This window comes from Plasmodium knowlesi (assembly GCF_000006355.2).
Source record: "Plasmodium knowlesi strain H genome assembly, chromosome: 2".
Taxonomy (NCBI): Eukaryota; Apicomplexa; class Aconoidasida; order Haemosporida; family Plasmodiidae; genus Plasmodium; species Plasmodium knowlesi.
In genome coordinates, this window is record NC_011903.2 from 276598 (window position 1) to 298091 (window position 21494).

Consider the following 21494-nt stretch of genomic DNA (forward strand, 5'->3'; position numbering starts at 1 on the left):
TGGCACACCCACAGTTGTATACCCCGTATGGTCATCCTTCTAGAATGGGGTTTTATTATTTTTTGGAGGGTGGGAGTGTGCCGCGGGGATAACAGATTAGGGGGGGGGGACGTGAAAAAAATTGTACCAGCGGTTTCCTCACATGTTAACATGAGAACGGTGTTGTTATATCCTTTTTTTTTTTTTTTTTTTTTTTTTTTTTTTTTTTTTTTTTTTCTTCCAAGTTAACCTTCCCATGTGGCAAAATCATGGAGGTGAACTCCACAACGTACAACTAACACGACTAAATATAGGAAAGCTGATAAATTTCATCAGGGCATTTCCCCCCCCCCCAAATGGGGGCCCATCCCACACGTCCTCTGCGGCCTGTGTTGCGTCCTGCCGCTACTTGGCCAACTCGCCCGCCCACAAGAAGGTTCGTCCATACTGCTAACACGGTAGAAAAAAAAAACTCTCCCCCCTGGAAAAAAAGCAAAAAAAGTAACACCAACACCTACCGTGCATCCATCTTCCATGAAGAAATAACAGACAAAGAAAATGCGAACAACAATCAAAGGATATTAAAAATAATTCAGAGGAGCTCAATTACCGAATTTAGTGTGCAGGACTGCACTCTGTTCCTCAACTACATCATTCGTAATAAGAAGAGCAAACACACACATAACGAGGTAAAGAACATATGTAAGGTGAAGCTGACTTCATCTTTATACAAAGAAGCTATCAGCAAGATTATAAGCTCTGTACTTACCTATGAAGAAAAACATTTTTGTTTTTTTTTCCAAAAGTTTGTTGAACTAAGAGATATAAATGCGATAGAGCGCATGCTAATTCACATGCACACAAATCAGTTGTTCCGCTCCCTCACATTATATAATTTGGTTGATATTTTTTACAATTTTGCTGTACTCAATTTTGAGAGAGAGAAAAGCGAAGAGGCATTGAATACTGTGCTCGATTACCTCCTCTCCAATGTCATTCGAACAAATGGATATTTGAGACACCTCGAGAAGAAACTTATCAACCATACCAGTGTGCAGGGAGAAGGTGGCAAGCCTGTGTACATACGCAGCTTTGCCAAGCGGGGACGCCATACCGAGAGAACTTTTCCCTCCGTGAGGAAAGACAACGGGAAAAAAACAACTAACTTAACGGTGCGTAATGGAGATGATCAGTCTACCACCCAGTTTGATGTGAACTCCCTATCTAATGTCATGCTGTACAAGCTAATTTATTCATTAGCCAAAATCAACCGCAAGAGAGAACACGTAAAAGAACTCCTCGTTTTGCTCATCCCATATATCCGTTTCAAACTTCAGAATATGGATTACGTGTTTTCCAAAGACAGACCTGATGTCATCGTTAAGGTTTTGTGGGCATATGCATTTCTACAAGTGAGGCACATTAACCTTTTTCTGGATTTCTCCCTCTCCATTCAAGTCTCAATAAACGAACTCAAGCTAGATCAGCTGAAAATTGTGAAAAACATTTTTTTAAACTTTCTTATTTTTGATGAGTTGCTTTTAGATACATTGGAGAAACGCATCGACTACATGGAGCAGAAATGTCCGGGCCCCCTTTCGCAGCCAAGGAAGAAGCCATTTAAGAAGAAAAAAAGGAGAGTGGCGCTCACAGATAAAATCAAGCTAAAGTTGGAGCGGTGACGACCCAGGGGGGTAAGGAGATGAGGCGTGAGCAGAACTAACGGAGAGGAAGTTACTTTCCCACCGAAGGGATACCTCGTTATTCAACCCGTTATGCAAATTGTCGTGTAACCCGTCGTGTAACCCGTCGCGTAACGCATCTCGAATGGTACCTTTAGAACAAATTCGTCTTCTTCATAATGCGCATGAATTCCTCCTCGTTAATTTCTCCATCTCCATCTCGGTCAGCTTCATCAATCATCTGTCGTTCCACCCAGGAAGGGGAAAAAAAAAAAAAAAAAAAAAAAAAAAAAAAAGACGGTGAAGGTGGATACAAAATGAGTTATTATATGTACGACACAGATGAACGAGATCAAATCAAGCTCCTCATAATCCCATATGAAGGAACGTTTCTCTATTTAACTAAAGTTCGCACCTCCTGGATTTCCTCGTCAGTTATGTTTTCTCCCAGCTCCTTCGCTACTCGCTTCAAATTCTGTGTAATCCAAAAGAGGAAATGTTGTGGAAATGAAGTTGCAAAAAAAAAAAAAAAAAAAAAAAAAAAGGAGTGTATAGCCAAATGGAGGATAAAATGGCTAGCTGAGTTAAATAGAAAGAAAATGTCACTATAGTGTGAGGGAAGGACCACCCCGAAAGATCACACTACCTTGAAGGATATCTTCCCAGTTTCGTCGTCGTCGAAGAGGCGGAAGGCTTTGAGGATTTCCTCCTTTGGGTCTCGTTCACTCTGGGGTTGATATCAGTATAAGGGGGAAGGGTAGAAGATGTTCGAAGTGTGGTTAAATGGGTCTAAGGATAGCCCAAACAGGAAGAAGTACAAACTAAGTAGTTCGAGAACTCTCCGTTCTCCCTCTCAGGAATGATGCTCCTTTACAACTCTCTGTGCGAACCATCTTGATGGTCATGATGTCAAGGAAATCATTGAAGTCGATAGTGCCCGACCCATCTTGGTCAACATCGGAAATTATTTTACGAATCTGCAGGGGGAGGGAAATGGTGTGGTGTGTTGTGGTCGATCCATCGGGCACACTTTTTTAAGGAGGCATCTGCATAACCAGTTGTCTTCCTCAATATCAGTGCACCTAGATAATACATGCGAATTCGTTATCTGACATTCCTGTATGTGTCTTATTTTATTTTATTATTTTTTTTTTTGTTGTTGTTGTTGTTCTTGCATTTTTTTCATTTTTCCAATTTTTCCCATTTTTCCCATTTTTCCAATTTTTCCCATTTTTCCCATTTTCTCCTTACGTCTTCCTTCTTGGGTTCGAAGCCCAGGGCCCGCATGGCAACTTTCAGCTCCTTCGCGTCGATTCTTCCTGCGGGGAGTAGTGGAACGCGGAGATGTGCAAATAAACGTGTGCCACTTTTTAACGACCATCTGGCCGAAGATACAAAAAGATACTCTCTCCTTGAGAGATGACTCGTCCTCGTACCCGTGCCATTCGTGTCGAATAGATCAAAGGCTTCTTTTATTTCTAGCTTCTGCTCCTCATTCAGTTCGTTCCTTTTGCTCCTTGCGTTGCTACTTCGGATCATGTTGGGGGCTTTCCTGTTCATCTTAGCCTGAGTGCGTGTTCACGGGAGGGGAAGAGCAGCGCGCTCGGTGAGCGACCACACCTTGTGTCGTTACGCTCACACATAATATGCATTATACGCTTATGCACACCAGGTAGCTAAACACAGAATGCGCCCTGCGCCTTACGAGGGGTATTCTCCAAAAGGGGGTAGACGGCAGGTAATCCTTTTCGTTCCTTCTTCGTAAAGCCTCCCCGTTCAGAAGCGACAAAGAAGGGGGGCTTCACCAAATGGAAAGGAACCAACTAGAGAATACTTCCGTTTGGCTAATCAAACGGAGATTCACCAAAAGTGTGCACTCAGCTGAGTCAACCTTTTCCTTCAGGAATGCGCGTAGCGTAAATGGGAAAATCCCAAAAGATGTTCTTCCCTTATCACGAAAGAATACGAATATTCATAATATGAAAGAGATTGGCCAGACGCCTTCATGCCAGATTGAAAAAAAAAAATCCACCAAGGGGATACTCAAGAGAGGAGTTATTACGCAAAAGAGGAAATAAAAAAAAAAAAAAAAAAAAAAAAAAAAAAAATATATATACATATATACATATATATGTGTATATATAATTTTTCTTTCCAACGCGTGCAAATGCATACACATATGCTCGCATACAGCGTGCACATCTCTGGAAAAGAAAAGTTCGATACGAAATTATCAAAAGGGCAAAAGGGGATGGAGAGCGAAAATTCAAAAAGAAAATTATAAAGGGCATATGGGCTGGGGAAACCGGCTAATGTAAACAATCAAAGAAACTCAAAGGCACATACAATACACACCCTAATGAAGCTCTCCTGCTCGACACAGTTCATCCGGCAGAAATGCATGTTCCTGCGCACTTGCCCTCCCCCCTTTCTACTTGTAGTAGAAGTGGTCGTACAGGATTCGCTGTTTACCCCCCAGAGAGTCGTAAAAAAAATGGTCGTTAAGCAAGTTCGCAGGGATGTAACTCGATGGAGAATTCACAAATGTCTGCTTAAATATCCTCATGTCTACCTCTCCATGGGAACTGCTAAAAAGGTGTCCCATGAGAATGATGGCGAGAAGAACATCTGTCGGGGTCGTAATTTTGAAGTTTGGAAACTTTGCCTGCAAAGCGAATATTTTTTTCTTTGTAAAGTGTTGAAATAGGGATGAGGTATCCGTGAAGGCTATGCTCCTTTGTTGGATTTCCCCTCCTCTCGTTGAAAGTAAGTTCGCACACACTTGTACCAACAATTCGCTCTTAAATATCTGTGGAGTATGTGCCAGAAATATGAATTCCCTATCTACGTTGGCCTTCACCCTGAGGCAATCTTCACCTTGCTCTTCATTTCCTATCCGCTTAATGGTGTCCGTGGCGCGTGTTCCCAAAATCGTATTTTTCCCAATCGTTGCCATGTAAACCAGGTTAAACAAGTCAAACTCAGACAGGAAGGGCCTCGCCCCGTCGTGCACCAGGATGTGCGAGAGGTACGCATTGCGAGGTGGGAGATCACCGTGCACAATACCTGTGCCAATCGCTTCAGCCGCTTTCTCAGCCCCAGCGGCGTGGTCCCGCAACAATTGGCAGATGTACTCTCCGTTTTCCACCGACAAGTCCAGTCCCCGTAGCCCATTCAGAAGGGAGTCCACCCTCTCCGGCCCTCCCCCCTGTAATCGTATAAGCTTGTATCGATTCGAATCAATATCGCTTGCCTTCACCTCCTCATTCACATTTATCCCTTCTCCACGAACACCTTTTCTATTACTTGTTCTTGTGCACCCTTCCTTCTCGACCCCCCCAAGGCGTTGCCTCTTTTTTTCCATCACATCATTGAATACTTCATCCAAATTGGTAATGCACTTCCCCTTCTCATTGTCGTATATTATATACTTATTTTTTTCTAAGAATTGAATGGCTTCGATGGTATCCCTCCCGGTTTCTACATCTGACAAGGTCAACACATTCTTCGAATGGCCCTTGCGCAGGAAACCCCTCTGATTCTTCCTTCGTAGAAGAGTACTGTTAAATTTGTTAATGCTCTCTATAACATCGTGGAAATAGTTCGGGTCGCATACAAGACTGATGGACTTAATTAAATTACATTTTATAAACAAATTAAATGAATAAAGGAAGAGTGGAATATCATTCAACATTAAGAGCTGCTTTGGACTTGCTAACCTTGTCCTCTTCCCGATTCCTCCACAGAGTAAGATGGCGTGAATGTTTTTTTTTTTCAGCGACTTCTCATATTTTCTATATTCCCGTCTATTGTACTCGTCCTTGTCCTCTGTCCTTGTGCTTGTCTCCAACAGGTGGGGGTTCTCCTTCTCCTGGGAAATATATTCCGAAACTACATTCTCCCTGCACACATTTGCGCCCTCCTCTGTTGCATGCAATTGTATCCCTTCATCCCACTCACCTTTGTTTTTCGCCTCCTTGAAAAAATATACCTGAACCCTATCAGGTGTAACAAAACGTACTTTGTAAGCACCACTCCGTTTCGTACCCTTCCAATTGGTAACAATATAATGCATCCCCTTCACCTTCGCCCCTTTTGCACAAAATGCAAGATAACCACCTTTGATGTCCTGTAGGGAGGAGGCAACTTGCCCTCTAGGATATTCGTGAAACATCCTCGCGCCATTTACGCTCCTAACATTCGCACATGTTGGTGAGTTTTTCCTGCACATCACGTGGGAGGAGCACCTTTGCAGGGTAAGGAAATAGTTAATTAGAACCCACCACGGGGAGAAGCAGGCAACGAACCAAGTGACCAGGCGAACGCTCAACAAGGCGTTCTTCATTTTTTTTAACGCACTAATTTCGCCCGGAATGTGCCTCCAACAAAAAAAGGGGAAGAACCAAACCGTATTATCAGGGCATACAAGGCGCTTTAATATATTCCTTTTTTTTTTTTTTTTTCTCATTCCTCAACATTGCCCCACTTGCACCAGGGGTGAAAACATCCCTGGGGATGATTGCCACGGGCACAAGTCCTAACCAGTCTGGAAAACAAAACGTTGTCTCATTTCATAATTAGTCAGCAGGACGATCTTCCTCATTGGACAACCAACTCATAACTTGTCGTGGATTTGTTATATACTTGGCGCATTACTCTTCCAGTATTTTCTCTTTAACCATCATTTTGGTATTACACAACGGGGGAGGCAACATGGGCAAAAAAAAAAAAAAAAAAAAAAAAAAAAAAAGAAGAAATGACCTTCAAATTGGATGCAAGTTGAACGATAAACAGGCGAAGTGGATATAGAGGTGTGTTGTCCACCTTTTAAAAGGAAGAAACACACACTCTTATGCTCATATTCATGTTGACGTTCATGTTGGTGCTGATGCGTGGCCTAATCACGCCTCCAGGTAATCAGCAGCGAGAAGGTAACAAAACTGTGGAGATGCTCGTTTTGCGAAGAGGGACACAGGCCCGATTGTGATTCCTACTCGTCGACGTTATCTTCTGGGCAGTGGAAAATGGTCCATAATGATTAAAAAGGAAACAAAAAAAAAAAATAAAAAAAAAAAAAAAAAAGGAGAAAAAAAAGAAAAAAAGAAGAAAAAAAGAAGAAATACAAGCGCACATGCATACGTGCGTACTAGCGCATATAAACAAACGGCTAAAATAAACAAATGAAACAAATAAAGAAACAAAACAATGACGTGCAATGTTCCTGTGTTACAGCAGGCGGGGAGAGATGTTCGCGCTGCTTGCCGGTGTATGCAATATAAATTTAACGGGAAATCACTAAATGGAATATGGGGTTAAATCCAAATTAATTATTGTAAGAGTTGAAAATAAAAAGGTGCCTTCAAAAATATAAAGTTTCTTACCGCCACCCCTCTATGTTAAAACAGGGCAAGTACACGTATGTGCATATGCCTATAACTCTACCCTAATACATTACGCTTAGGCGCAGAAATGTACCAAGGGGACGCCTACAGATGATACACATGAGGGAATAAATAAAAAGAAAACTGCCAAATGGCCGTTACTTTGATGTTTGAATGAGATCATCCTGTGTGACTGTTCTTACTTTTTTTTTTTTTTTTTTTTTTTTTTTTTCTCTTCTGAAGCGGAATATGAGAAGGAACTGTGAAGGGGGCAAACAAAACAGATTGGAAAGTTCATTCGAGTTCCCGTTAGCAGCACTTTTTCTTTGCTTCTTCCGTGTTGCTAATCTGTGAAGGGGAGGGGGCACAAGTAGTTGATCAAACTGCACACACGTTCGCAGCGGTGCGAAACAAAATTGGTAAGTTTGCACATACACACGCGCATGCGACGGCGCAATCATGCACATATGCTCCTCTCTTCTAGTGAAACCTGAATTCCCGAGAACTTGTCCTGCTCCTTCTGGAGGGGCAACTTCTTAGCTGCGGGGTGGAGGATAAGGGTCATGCATTTGTCAAAAGGGCGAGAAAGGGTAAGGAAAAAATAAGAAAGTGTATTTTTTTTTTTACACCCATATGCACGGGCTCAAATGCAGAAGTGCGTTTTTTTTTGCAAATTACCTATCCTTAAAAATAACTCGTTCACGTTCTGTCCCGTTTTAGCAGACGTCTCGATGAACAGAATATTGTTGCTGTTGGCGAAAGACTCAGCTAGCTAAAAAAAAAAAAAAAAAAAAAAAAAAAAATGTACGGAAATATGTTCTATATAACCTGACTTGTTCATAAACTTTTGGCCCAAACAGCTCCTTTTGTATGAACAGTTAATGTGGATGTGGGAATTCTGCTCCTTTCGTGTTTACTTCTCTGTCCACCACTCGGTTTTTTTCCAAATCCTTCTTGTTGCCGGCGAGAGCTGTGTTGGGTGGGGAAAGGGCATGCAAGGAATGAAAAGAAAAAAGGGAAAATGCGACATAACGCATCGCACAAAGGCATCGCTCAGCGAGACACTCACCTATGATGATGTCATTGGAGTGCACAGACTTCAGCTCGTGGATCCATCCCTTGGCGCCTTCGAAGGACTTCTTGTTCGTTATGTCGTACACGATGACGGCTGCTGATGCACCCCTGAAACGTTTGAAAGAAAAATCAGGGAGGAAGGCACAAATTGGATTACTCCAATAATTCGCATATGATTAATCACACACAAATGAGGGAGGGGTAGCTGAGGCATTAAAATGACTCATATAATTTTCCCGGTGCATGCATAGCTACATGTAAAGTATGTCTTACCGATAATACATGGGGGCCAAGCTTCTGTATCTTTCCTGCCTGTTATGAGGGGAGCATGCATAGAGGTAAGAGCGAATTCGTTGGACCACCCTTCAGGTCACCTCTCCCTTTCGTATTTTACATCCTTACCCTGCGGTGTCCCAAATTTCAAACTTGATGGTGCACTCGCCTATATCGATCAGTTGAGTCATAAAGGCAGCTTCGGGGAAAACAAAAAAAATTAAACATGTTGGCATGTCAAGTGAATGTTACGAGGAGAGAGACACAGTGAAGTGCATTCCGTGTGTGTCACATGCAAAGTGTATGACTTGTTCAGGTTAAAATAAGCGCATGCTTCTTGGGTAATTTCGCGTTTGAATTATGCGACTTATCCTGACATACCACCAATGGTCGACTCCTGGTACTCATAAAATTCATTCTTCGCAAATCTCACGACGATGCATGATTTTCCTACCGATGTGTCTCCTGCACAAGTGAGGAAGCGAACAAAAAAAAAAAAAAAAAAAAAGAAAAGGAGAAGGCTCATCATTCGTTTATGTATCACTCGTGACGAGTAGTGTTAAGGAGGGGGGGGGGGTTTGATTTGCCTTGTGTTAGCCCTTCCCCCCTCCCCCATTCTACATGTGCATTTCCACCATTTGCACACACACACACACTGCTAACTCGTTCAGTACCTAACAGAACCAACTTTGAATTGAAAATTTTGTTAGAGTGGTAGTTTGAGCCACCGTCGTATTTGTCACTGTTGTTTAAATTGGATAGGTAGTGTGCCATTGTGGCTATGCGGGGGTCTCAATTGGTTCGGATGGGGGGGGGAGCAGCACTTGGCTGTCCTTGCGCTGATGGGTTGGCTGATTACTGCGCCGAGGTTTTCGTTGAATGGGCAACAGGAAACCGCACAATAGCTACTCAACGTGCAGTGGTACAATAGCTAAGCAATGTACGGCGGTACAATAGCTACTCAACGTGCAGTGGTAAAATAGCTACTCAACGTGCTGTGGTAAAATAGCTACGCAACGTGCAGTGGTACAAAAGCTACGCAACATGTTTGTTCTTCTTGCGGCGCATATCCATAAAAAGAGACGCGCAAACTTCGCAACGGTATGTGCAAGACGAAGCGCCCTCTTTTTGTATGCTCCGCGTGTGCGATGTGTTAATACGTCGCTGGTGTCCTCCCCCCCCTTGTGAATGTGTGCAATTGCAGGACGGTCATACAATTTCGCAAAGGAAAGAGTTTTCCTATTGGGAAGAAAAAAAAAAAAAAAAAAAAAAAAATTCACTTTTTTCACCTGCCTTTGGATAGTATTATTACAGGAAATAGATATTCACTCTGGTTTCTATTTCGTATTGCTCTTTAATTCGGAATTGTGCACAAGATTCGACTCACTTTTGTGACTACTCCCAACCACTTCCGTGTTTCCATGTGCATACGCTTGAGCGTTTATTTATTTTTCAATTCACTGAGGACAATTTTTTCATGTCACCCTTGGGCAAGGCAGCATGTAAAGTTCGGCTAAATGCTTAGGGTGAATTATTCGAAATGGATGGCATGTTTCTCCTCGTGAAACGTTTTTTTTTTTTTTCTTTTTTTTTTTTTTTTTTTTTTTTTTTTTTTTTTTTTTTTTTTTTTTTCTTTGGTATCACAACACAGGGGTTGCGATAATGCAGGACCATATGCTTGCTCCACTCTTTGCCGCATATGCACGGACTTGTTCATTAAAGTCAATTCGGTTTGCACGCTGCGCGGTTGACGTGTTTATTTTACCTTTCCATTTGGGAAAAAAAAAAAAAAAAAAAAAAAAAAAAAAAAAATACAGCCATTTTATATTTCCCTGCTCATGGGATACCCAAATGGGGATGCGTCGGAAAGAACTTATACGGGGCGATGGATTATATCCACCTCGGTCTAAAAAAATATTCTCCCTGTACTGCAGAGATATTCTGCTTGATCTGTGTACGTGTTTCAATTTCCCCCCTCCAGGGAGCTGCACTGCGTTAGTGCTCCGACCTCCTCTCTCTCAAGCTACCACTGTGCAAATCCTGTGCTTTCAACAGGGCGTTATGGTAGGCGGTCTACCTGGCAATGCCAAAAGTGTTGCAGGCGCGGTTCAGGCGCGGACGAAAAAATGGGAAAAATAAAAACATGAAAAAAAAAATAGTGGCGAGTAAAAATGTTCACACAAAATGGGAAGCAGTTCAAACATATTGTGCGTGTCTGCACACACACACACACACACTACTCCCTTTCTTCCTCAAGGGTGTGTGCGCGTCTTTCCCTTGCGATAAGACATTTTCTTCCGTTGCTTGACGACCTTGTTCTTAGCTTCCTCCACCATAAGTGTCTTTTTTAGTTTGTTATGGTAAGACACTTTTGCCTTTTCTTTCCTCTTGTCCACTATGTTCTTTTTAATGGTATGGAGCATTTGGTACCAGCGAGAAGCTAACTTGGGATTTTCCAGTGCCTGGAAGTTAATCTGGTCATCTTTCTTTTGTTTCTGTTTTTTTAACTCTTCCTCATTGTTCATTTTGCTAAATAACTTAGGCTTCGATTTATAAGGAAGTTCCTTTATCAGCTTTGGATTGATATGTATTTTCGAATGATAAAAATGTCGAAACGGTACGCTTCTATAATTACTTTTGTGGTTAACATACAAATTGTATATATACCGTAGCTCATTTATGGATCTCAGTTTATTCTCCACATCGTAAGTAAAGAAATTTTTTATTTTCACATTCACGTAGAGCTTCAGAATCACAATGTCGCTAATGCGAATTTTGTCTGCAAACGTACATCTGCAGTTGCCATTTTCGGAGAGCTTACTTTTAATCAATCCTTTTATTCCACTCGGAGTCACCACAGGACAATTAATGAATTTGCATACTTCCAAATCTGAGTTAAACATATTTTTTACAAAAGCTGTATTTTTAAAAATTTTATATGGCTCTCCAATGAGTTTCAGTTTTTTCATTATTTTTATATTTGCATTCGTCTCCAATGTCACTCCATTGAAGCAGATGCGGTAGTAGGGTACCTTGTTATACTTAGCGATTGCCAAAATTCCATTGTTTGCACCTGCCACTGGTCCATAAAAAGTGCAATTACAATGCATGTGTTCTGTTGTATACTTTAAGAATCGTATCCTTACGTTGTTTCTCTCGTTTATAGAATATATGGGGATACTCTGGTACCTCCTCCAACCTATCGAGATTATCATTGGGTCGTTGGACCTTAATACTTTTGGGAACCACCGATGCTTTTTTACTCTGCAGTGAATAATGGACTCCTTCTCCTCATACGTTTGTAATCCTCCACAGATTATAATGCTCTTTTTCATCAGTGCTAATTTTTTGCGCTCAATTTTGAAAACCAGTTTTATGTACTCACCGATATTCACAGAGGATCCGTATGTGTTGGAGTTTAACACACCGATGCTCTCCGTCTCTTGGTACTTTTCTTTCTTCTGTTCCCTTTCTGCCTTTTCCTTCTTCAGGGAGGCCTTCCCGTCCTCTTCGCCCACCATCGCAATATCACCCCCTCCAAATTGGTCTTCCCCTCCGAGTTTATCTTCCCCTCCGGAATTGTCGTCTCGCTTCTTTACCTCTTCTTCACTGGCCATGCCCACCTCTCCGTCGCTCTCTGCATCATCGGTCGCTGCAAAACACCCCTCGTACAGGCTCCTGTACCGCGAGAAGAACTGTTCCGCCAAGGCCTCATCCGCAATATCCCCTAACGACACGGTCAGGTTGTTAAAAACGAACACTTCATCTTTAGTCCACTTAAAGGAATCCGGCTCGTCTAGAAAGTAGTTCTCTTCATGCATGTAGCTGTATAGTCGTTGCGCCTTCTCTTCCTTCACCGAGTCCATACTGAAGAGGCTAAGGAAATCTTGTTCCTCCTGCACCCCCTCCTCCTGCCGCCGCATCAACACCAGGATATCCCCCTTGAAGTACAGGTGGTTGTTCTTCCTGTGGATGTAGCGCCTGTCATAAATGAACGTCTCAAAATTCGCTTTGTTGTCGAAGGCGAGTTCCTGCGCCAGCTGGTCCTCCCTGCCGTTGGCGAAGTTCACGCCCAAGTCCTCCTCTTCATCTTCGTTACCATCATCGTTACCATCATCATCACCACCATCATCACCATCATCATCACTGTCATCATCATTCTTATCATCGTTGTTGTCGTCGTCATCATCGTCATCATCGTCATCATCATCCGAGTCGTCACTACCATCATCGTCGTTACTATCATAATCACTGTCGTCATCATCATTGTTGTCAACATCATTGTTGTCATCGTCATTGTTGCCCTTGTCGTCTTCCTCTCCCCCGCTAGCCGACAAACTCACTCCATCCGCGTAGTGGTAGTCGTCCTCCGCGTCCTTCTTCCCAAACAAAATGGGCTCCAGCTCCGTGTACTCCTTCACCTTTTCGTTAACGTACTTCTCCGCCTGCTTCTTCTTCTTTTGTCGTTCGCTAACGAACACGTTGGAGGGGGCCTTCCTTCGGTGGTTCCTTTCCTCCTGACCATCGAATAGCAATGGCTCCTCCTCCGCGCCTGTATTGCTACACAGGGCATACTTTGACGTTTGTAGAGCCCGAATCATGCGTATGCCCTCCGTCATGTATCGTTCATCATCCCGCCTGGCAGAGGGATCATCCGCCCCACCGTTACTTTCTCCACCACTTTCTTCATCACTTCCTCCTACACTCTGCCCACCAATTTCCTTTCCATTTTCTGCACTATCCCCAAGGAGAGCCTCCCCCGGCGTGAAGTTCACCTTGCTCTTCGGTATGTGTATAAACATGTTATCCAAGTCGAATGCCACATTACCAACATCTGCCATAGGGGCATATACGTTTGGATTTTTCTTCTGTTCATCTGTAAGGAACGGATCCTGCAAGATTTTAATATCCCTAATTTCTACATCCCCGATATTAGGAATGTGTAAGACTTGATTGTTAAAAATTTTGGATCCATAAACGAATCCTTCCACGTGGACACACACTTGCTCATCACATTTGGAGAGAAAGGAGTTAATTCGCTTGTCCTCCTCCTCTTCTTCTTCCGTTGCAACCTCATCCACATCTAAGCGCAAACCCAAAACGTATCCATGCTGCTCCCTCCAAGAGATATGTGGTCTCCTTACGGACGAAACGAATTTAGAAAAGTTACGAACCTCCGTTTTGTTATATTTGCCACTTTGAATTCCACTAAAAAAGAATATTTTTGCCCCCTCGACCATTTCTTCGCTAAACCTCTTACTCAATTTCTTCTTCCTCTTCCGGATACTCTTACTATCCTTAAACTTGTCCATGTGGGTAACTACAGCTATAACCTTCGGCAACCCATGGGTATTCAAAATACTTACAAATTCAAGGGTTTCCAGTTCAAGTCCATAGCTCCCATCGATAACGAGCAGACAAAGATCTGAAATTTTCGCAACATCAATCATACTTAAAATATTGTCCTCCACCTCTATGAACGTGTACCTTTTCAATGCCTTCGTTATTATCGATATAGGCCCCTTTACTTCATTGATGGATACACCAACGTAGTGCTTAATGAGGCTTTTCAAAAGAGTGCTTTTACCAACTCCTTTCGGACCTTGTATAGCCACTATCAGTGGGCTACTTTTACTGCATTCTTTAAAATTCCTTGGCACCCTTAACTTCTTCTCCTCTAACTCAAATTGGTGTTGTTTTCTTCTGTGGGCACTTCGAATACCTCCGCTGAAGGCGAAGGCCTTATGATACTTTTTCACTTCATTTTTCTTTCCACCGCGATTTCCTCCCTTGCTTATTTTCTTCTTCTTCGCCTTCTTCCCAATTTTTTTCTTCTTGTGATGCTTCTTCTTGTCATCCATTGTTCACTTCGGTTTATACTTTCCTTGGATTTTGTTTAGTTCAATTTGCTATGCCTTGACAATCATCCCCTTCCCTCCTAAAGTCACGCTTAAGCCGCCCTAGGGAACACTTAAAACGTGAGAAAATCAGGACGCCTTTTTTCCATACATCTGCAGACCCCACTCCACCATATGGATAAAGTTGCCACATGAATTTTTCTCCCCCTCTTTGGATTCCTTTCCTTCGATACAAAAATTAGTAGCAATTTTTTTTTTTTTTCTTTTTTTTTTTTTTTTTTTAACCTGCCAAGTGGGCAATTGGCAATTGCGGAAAATCCGTACATTAGCCAATGCTATATTAAACATATATTTTTTATTTTCTTATTCTTATTTAATATATATATATATATATATATATATATATATATATATATATATTTTTTTTTTCTGTTGTTGTTGCCGTTAAGTGGCAGGCTATAATCCACCGGGGCGACTCCATCACCCTACATGGGGAGAATAATCCCGCGCAGGGAAAAAAAAAAAAAAAAATGCGGGAAAAGGAAAAAAAGAGGCACCTCTTCACAGTTCAACTGAACAGCTATTTTAGAAAAGGTCAAACCTTACCATATCGGGAAAACACTTTCATACAAATGGGAAGAACTTTCAAATGTTTTTATAATGAAAAATATCTAAAAGTCCATATTTGCAAAATTACATTTTTCCACCTGCAGCGGGGTCATCATCAAAATGGACACCAAGGGGGGATAACCCCTCCCAAATGTTCGCATATTACCCCCAAAACTTGGCATTTTCAAAAAATTAAAAAAAAGCGCCCACGCTTCTGCGTTTGCTACACTGCTCTAACGCTCCGGCCATGAAAGCGAAAAATGGGAGTTCATTCTCCTTGTTTCTACAGTTTAGAGAAAAAAGAAAAAACATACAAAAAAAAAAAAAAAAAAAAAACGGAAAAAATAAGCAAGCTACAAACAAACAAACGAACGGAGACAGATCAATGTTATGCCACTCACCAAAATAACAAATGGCACGGTTGAAGAAGTTATCCCCAAATGGATAGCACAAAGTGACAGTGTTACCGGGAAATAATCTCCGTGTACGTTGCGCACACGACGGCTAGACGCCGCTGCGCCTGTCTTCATTCCAGTGTATTTAGAATCCCCCTAATTTTATTTATCAGCTCTCCCTTGGATTCCTTCTTTAGCCTTTCCAAATGGATAACCTTCACATTTCCCCCTAGATCGGCTTCGTAGGGGCTAGTTCTTTCCAAAGTATTGCCTCCACCTCCCTGTTGGAGATGGCTAGAGTCGTCTGTGGTGTCGTCAAGCGGTGAGGTACCGTACGATCCATATGCGTCAATGGGCCCTCCACTTCTTGCAGGTCGATGAACTCCCACTCCTGAAGATGCACCTTCTTCCACCGCATTATACGGACCCGCTCCGTCACTGTAACTTGCCTCAACGAGAGGAGGCCCCGCTTGACCCTCCTCATCTCCATCCCCATGAGGATTTGGATGTATCTGCACATCATCAGTTGATCCCTGAGCGTCTCTTTCCTTCAGTTGTTTCTTTTCTTCTTTCTTTTGTCTTTTCCTTTGTTTTTTCTTTTCCTTCTTTTCTTGTCTCCTTTTTTTTTTCTCCTTTCTTTTCCTCTTCCGTTCGGCTCTCTTCCTCTGCCTCCTCCTTTTCCTTTGTTCTCTCTTCGCCTTCCTTCGTTGTGCCTTCCGTTGCTTTGCGAGTCGTTTATTACGCCGTTTATTACGCCGTTTATTACGCCGTCTGTTATGCCCTTTGTTGCGTCGATTGTTTCGTCTACGTCGAGCTCCTCCTCTCCTCCTTCGCATCAGCTCATACAACATCCTCGACTGAGTTGTCATCATCCCCTCCTTTATGAGAGGCCCTCCTCCGCTCCTCCTCGTGAAGTAACCACACGCAAGGTCATCATGGCACTCACCCCCCTGTTCCTTCCTATAAATGCACAGAACGATCACGTGTAGAAGGGACAACAGGTACTTCATCCTTCCTTACGATTTCTACACAGTTCTATGTCTTACCCCCGGTGGAGCAAAATCTTTTTAACGTTGAGCAGTGGGGAGCCCAACGCACGTATGTAAAAACTGGACAAGCATAAACATAAACATAAACATAAACACCTAAATGTGAAACACACGCACCTTCACACTCATAGATCCGCGAGACAACCTCCCTGCTCCCGTGCGTTGCAAAAAAAAAAAAATAAAATAAAATAAAATAATAGAAATGTATGCATCACCCTTTTTATTCACCTCCCAGCGTGACTCATTTTTTTTTTTTTTTTTTTTTTTTTTTTTTTTTATATAAAACAGTTTGTTCTCACGTGTACTATGCTATATGGCTTAGTGAACTACTTGTACTAGGGATCCAACCAAACTGAGGTACGTGTTAACTTGTTCTCCCATGGTTTAGCCCATGTGGACAACCCTACCGATTGTCCCCTCTTTACCCAACAAGGAACAAACATCACTGCCATCTTTCCTACAAAGGTAGGCTCATTTCAGGGGGACTATTTCTTCCTCCCTGTTTTGGGCTTTCCCCCTTCTATGCATACAAGTGCCACTCAACATATAAGCTACTCGACAAAAAAAAAAAAAAAAAAAAAAAAAAAAAAAAAAATATACATATATATATATATATATATATATATTCCTCCATGGGGACAAGTGCCGTGGGTGCAGCGTCTGCGACCCTTGCGTCCTTCCTTTTCTGAGTAGATCTTTGGCTGTTTTCCTAGGTGCCTCGCTTTCTGTGGTCACTTCGATGTCCCTACTTTTTTACAGAAACCTTCCGATAGCACTACCCCGCACAGATGCCCCGATGCACACGGAAGATATCGTCGAGTGTAAGAGACAGATAAAAAGGAAACTCATCCACATGGTTTTCCAGGGCATTTAAAAAGAAAGACACAAAGGTAAACATATCGACGCAGTAATATTCCAAAGTGGATTGAATTACCTGACTCCTTCCTACATAACTATTCAACAATTTTTCGTTTTTTTTCATCCACACACTAACACTATCTTCGACAGTACTTAGTGCGTCCAGGTGTAAGTATATGTGTCCATCTTCCACTTTTATTTGTATGCCTATGATGGTCACTGCGTCTTTGTTTTCCTCCTCAAGGTAGTCGATTCGCTTCGTTGAAAGGTCGAGATACTGCACATGCTTCGCCAGTGCATCCATAAGAAGGTCGCTATTCGCTACTGAATCCTTTTCACATTGGAGGAATCCATGTGATGTTGTATCTAGGGGTGATCCTACGGAGGAACTGTACCGTTCTTCACTGATTGCATTCATTTCCGGGATGGTTCCATGCCCCTCCGGTATGTCCCCTTCCACCACATTATCCTCCCTTCCGTCGCGACTACAGTTACCACTAAGATTTGGCGATAATTCGCTCCATTTGTTCTTTTCATCATTACCTTTTTTGGCTCCCTCTGAGACTTCTTCCACACCGTCATCTGCGCGTCGGTTCCCTCTGAGAGAGAAAACCCTTCTACCGATTCGCACGAAACGCACATGGCGCGGATAACCCTCCGCAAGGGGAGCCAATCTAGCTGTCTTTACCTTAACTATGCGGAAGAAATTGTCCGGCTCTTTTTCTTCCTTATTAGGATCTACCTTAAAATTTAATCTACCAAAAAGATTCCTTCTCTGCATTGATCCTTTCCTCCTCCTTATATGACAAAATTTTCTGCTTAAACCCATATACATTTTTTGCGTATTATATTCTATCTCCTTCTGTCCTTTCAGTTGGGGGGTTAGGATTGTCCCTCCTTCGTTGAGATTTCCATTCTTGTCTACCTTTAGGATGCGCTTACGTCTACTCTTTCCTTTTTTCAAAACTTGTTTTTCTTCCCTTTCCTCCAAACCTTCCTTTTTATCTCCTCCTAATACCACCTCCTTGGTGGCAAGTCGTGTTTTTTTTTCGGCTCCTTCACCATTACTTCGTCCAACGGGAGATGGATCCTTCTGCCCATTCAGTGCACGTACATTTGGAGCTGCATTTGCGAGAGGGACAGCATCAGCGGGCACATTATTACATTTCCTGTGTCTGACGCGCACCTCCCTGTGGCTGCAACCCTCCTTTCTGCGTAAGATAAAGCCTATACACTTTTGTAGAGACCCCAAACTGAAATCCTCATCTGGGATAGTCCTCCTTGGCGGGACCATAAAAAAGGAACCAACATTTAAGGGGACATATTTATTTTCTTTGCAGTTACAAATATGATAAAGAAATTTGTCCCCCTCCTTAATGGTTACCTTATTTCCATAATCATTTGGTTTTATACAATTCGAGTGGGTACCGATCGTTGAGTTCAGGCCACCTGGTAGGGCTACCTTTCCACTGATCCTGCCTCCGCTGGAAAGTCTCCCTTTAATATAATCAACGATGTTATCCTTGGGGCACTCCATGGCTGTGAATGCACCCCGTTCTCTGTCAACTCGTGCAGAACTTCTCTCATGACCTGTATACCGGGTATGCAGCCGACCATACTTCACATCCCCCCGTTTCACTGACCGACTTTCCTTTTCCCAAAGGAATGAATTCTTCTTCTCCACTCTGTCGTCCTTCTGAAAGGAATTCTTAAATGGCGGGTTGTTAACTTCTCTCCCTTCATTCATATCGAGATGTTTATATCCCCTCTTTACGAAAACGACTTTTCCTTTTTGATCTCCATTGTGAGTGGTTGCTTCTTGGGTGTCCCTCCCATGAGGTGGGATTCTTCCTTCCATAGTTTGGCTCTCCCCTTTCTCATTAATATAAGATGAACTTTCCATCCCAACTTCAGTGTTTGCGTCTGTTCTGTGTTCATTCCCCATCGGATATCTCCCCCCATTGGGTTGCACTTCATTTGGTTGTACTATATTTAGGGGGGCATCATGCTTCCGTTTATACCCTTCTGAGTGTTCATCAGGGCGATCCTCACTCAGGAAAGCACCCCTTCCAAAGGAAGTCCCATCTTCTGCACTGCCTTCCGTTGGCACTTCATTCTGTGTACTAGCGTATTCCTGCTTGTGTACCACTTGGGGGTTCCCTCCTTGGGGTGACTTCCCTCCATCAGGTACCTTGCCAGGTGTGCTATCCCCTAGGAGGTGTCTATCGTCGGAGATTCCCTCAACTGTAAGGTGAGCATTCCTTTCTGGATCACCTTCTCTAGGTGGTACTACTCCCTGCGTGTGAGAGACAACGACGGTTGGTGCAACATTACCCTTTTGCCCACTTCTCATGTTCGTATTTTTACTCTCCATGTCCATCCATTTCCAAATATTACTTATGCCTGATGCTAGTTCCTCAAAAAGATTATCTGAATCATTATTAAAAAAAAAATTAGAATAATAGCTATTGCCTCTTAAACTATCTAATTCATATTTCAGCTTCATATTTTTTTCCTCCTTTTTTCTATTTTGGATTAGGAGTTCGTTCTGTTCTTTGCGCAGGAGTAGGTATGACTGGTACATACGTCTATATATGTTAATGTTGGTGCTCTTGGAGTTCCTGTACAATTGGTTGATTCTTTCTGCTTCGCCCCGTCTCTCTGTGGTTAAGTGTCTCTTCTGGTTTGTATCCCCCCCATCTACATCAGGTTCAGCTAACTGTGCCAATTCGCTCCTTTCCCCATGTAGACTCCTCTCTCTGCACGCTGTATCCTCCTCCGTCTTTCCATTCTTTTGAACTTTTACTTCTACTGCACTCACGTCAGCACCGTTTGGGATTGCGCCAATTTGCTCTTTCTCGTAAATTGGTACCTCCCTTGAGGAAGAGTTGGCTTCGCTCGCGTCTGGCTCGCTGGGGAATTTCCTATCCGCTTGGTCCTTTTCGCCATCCCCCTCAACTAAGCATTCCTTCACATCTTCCTGTATGATCGATTCTCCTAGCGGCTTTTCCAGCTCTTCACTGGCCACTTCACGCTCCACTTTATCTGCCACTTCACGCCCCACTTTATCTGCCACTTCACTTACCGATTCACCCCCCTTGTTGAATATAAGATCACTTGTGTCCCGACCCTGCGCACTCACAAGGTCGACTTCCATAGCGTGACAAAAGAATTCTTCTCCAAACGTCTTCTCCTGGTGGACATAAGTGATGCGCCAGAACGAAACAATCGAGTAGGGGAAATAAAAAAAAGAAGAAAAAAAGAAACGTCCTTAAGGAAGTAAAAAGTTGTGGCTACAGGGTTCACTCCCTCTTAAAACTAACAATCACATGGAGAGGGCAATCACTTTGGGAAAGGCACAAAAAAAAAAAAAAAAAAAAAAAAAAAACACAAAGTTGAAAAAGTGCACAGGAGGTAGTGGGCACCATTCACACTGTCACTCACACATATGTGCATGTGCAAGGAATTCTATCATCCCTTATCAGGTGGATTAGAGTAAGAACCCTTGCAAGCGTGTGAGTGAGCACAGTCGAGGTGCATTCGAAGTAGTACATATGAAACATATGGCCAAAATTATATTCGTGAAAAAAGGAGTTGCCCAACGTTCGAAAGGAATCGTATTTTCCGAGGATACAATTTGACCGAATTAATACCACGCACGTTTATATATGCGCGCAGACGTACACATTAAACATGCGCACCGGGGGAATGGGATGACGTTTTAAAATGCTGGAAAATAGGAAAGGGATGCTCCATCATATTATAAGATAATGTCACTCGATTGAAGAAATGGCCGGAGAAGGGGTACACACATTAAAAGGCCAAAGGTAGAAGCGTATGGAGAGGGTCCTTATCGATGTGTATAAGTTAACCACGTATGTGTACGATATATCATGTTGTGGCACTTACTATATGTGCTCCATTAGTACCACCATCCCCGATGTCACGTACCCCCCCCGCCCTTTGGAAAGGTGAAAATAAGGGCAAGAAAGGACCGAGTGGATGAGAACCCCCTCTTCTTTCTTTCCCTTGTATGCAGAATAAGACTCTTCAAAAGTTAACGTAAGAGATGTAAGGTCTTTTATGAAGAAAAGGCGAAGAAGTATTAATTAAAACAAACTCTTTTATAAAAAAAAAAAAAAAAAAAAAAAAAAAGCGAAATTTGTAAATTGTTCAGACATATTGCTAATATTGTATGACCCGTTCAGGTGTTTTTTTTTTTTTTTTTTTTTTTAATCTGATAAATAGCACCTGTCGAGGGCAGCGGCATATGGGGTTTGGGTATGACAAAGGAAAAGCTTAATTCGGTATGGATGAAACATTTCAACATTTCGTC

At 42.5% G+C, this 21494-nt stretch overlaps 7 protein-coding genes across 7 annotated transcripts; 1 reads left to right on the forward strand and 6 right to left on the reverse strand.

Annotated features, from left to right (window-relative positions):
• Nucleotides 1-335: 335 nt before the first annotated feature.
• Nucleotides 336-1661, forward strand: PKNH_0206400 (conserved protein, unknown function; the record flags this gene model as incomplete). The annotated part of the gene is made up of 1 exon (XM_002257699.1): nt 336-1661. One exon carries the CDS (start codon nt 336-338, stop codon nt 1659-1661), a length of 1326 nt encoding a protein of 441 aa, XP_002257735.1.
• Nucleotides 1662-1815: 154 nt separating this feature from the next.
• On the reverse strand, nt 1816-3221 carry PKNH_0206500 (centrin-1, putative; the record flags this gene model as incomplete). The annotated part of the gene is made up of 6 exons (XM_002257700.1): nt 1816-1902; nt 2077-2136; nt 2308-2388; nt 2552-2638; nt 2913-2980; nt 3098-3221. 6 exons carry the CDS (start codon nt 3219-3221, stop codon nt 1816-1818), a joined length of 507 nt encoding a protein of 168 aa, XP_002257736.1.
• Nucleotides 3222-4092: 871 nt separating this feature from the next.
• Nucleotides 4093-6006, reverse strand: PKNH_0206600 (2-C-methyl-D-erythritol 4-phosphate cytidylyltransferase, putative; the record flags this gene model as incomplete). Its single annotated transcript, XM_002257701.1, has 1 exon — nt 4093-6006. One exon carries the CDS (start codon nt 6004-6006, stop codon nt 4093-4095), a length of 1914 nt encoding a protein of 637 aa, XP_002257737.1.
• Nucleotides 6007-7351: 1345 nt separating this feature from the next.
• Nucleotides 7352-9163, reverse strand: PKNH_0206700 (ras-related protein Rab-5C, putative; the record flags this gene model as incomplete). Its single annotated transcript, XM_002257702.1, has 9 exons — nt 7352-7390; nt 7533-7582; nt 7721-7814; nt 7960-8012; nt 8112-8224; nt 8390-8428; nt 8519-8588; nt 8771-8854; nt 9064-9163. 9 exons carry the CDS (start codon nt 9161-9163, stop codon nt 7352-7354), a joined length of 642 nt encoding a protein of 213 aa, XP_002257738.1.
• A 1478-nt stretch (nt 9164-10641) lies between these two features.
• PKNH_0206800 (aarp2 protein, putative) lies at nt 10642-14250 on the reverse strand (the record flags this gene model as incomplete). Its single annotated transcript, XM_002257703.1, has 1 exon — nt 10642-14250. One exon carries the CDS (start codon nt 14248-14250, stop codon nt 10642-10644), a length of 3609 nt encoding a protein of 1202 aa, XP_002257739.1.
• A 1132-nt stretch (nt 14251-15382) lies between these two features.
• On the reverse strand, nt 15383-16261 carry PKNH_0206900 (conserved Plasmodium protein, unknown function; the record flags this gene model as incomplete). The annotated part of the gene is made up of 1 exon (XM_002257704.1): nt 15383-16261. The coding sequence occupies one exon, from the start codon at nt 16259-16261 to the stop codon at nt 15383-15385; it is 879 nt and encodes a 292-aa protein (XP_002257740.1).
• Nucleotides 16262-17075: 814 nt separating this feature from the next.
• On the reverse strand, nt 17076-20315 carry PKNH_0207000 (conserved Plasmodium protein, unknown function; the record flags this gene model as incomplete). Its single annotated transcript, XM_002257705.1, has 1 exon — nt 17076-20315. One exon carries the CDS (start codon nt 20313-20315, stop codon nt 17076-17078), a length of 3240 nt encoding a protein of 1079 aa, XP_002257741.1.
• Nucleotides 20316-21494: the final 1179 nt, after the last annotated feature.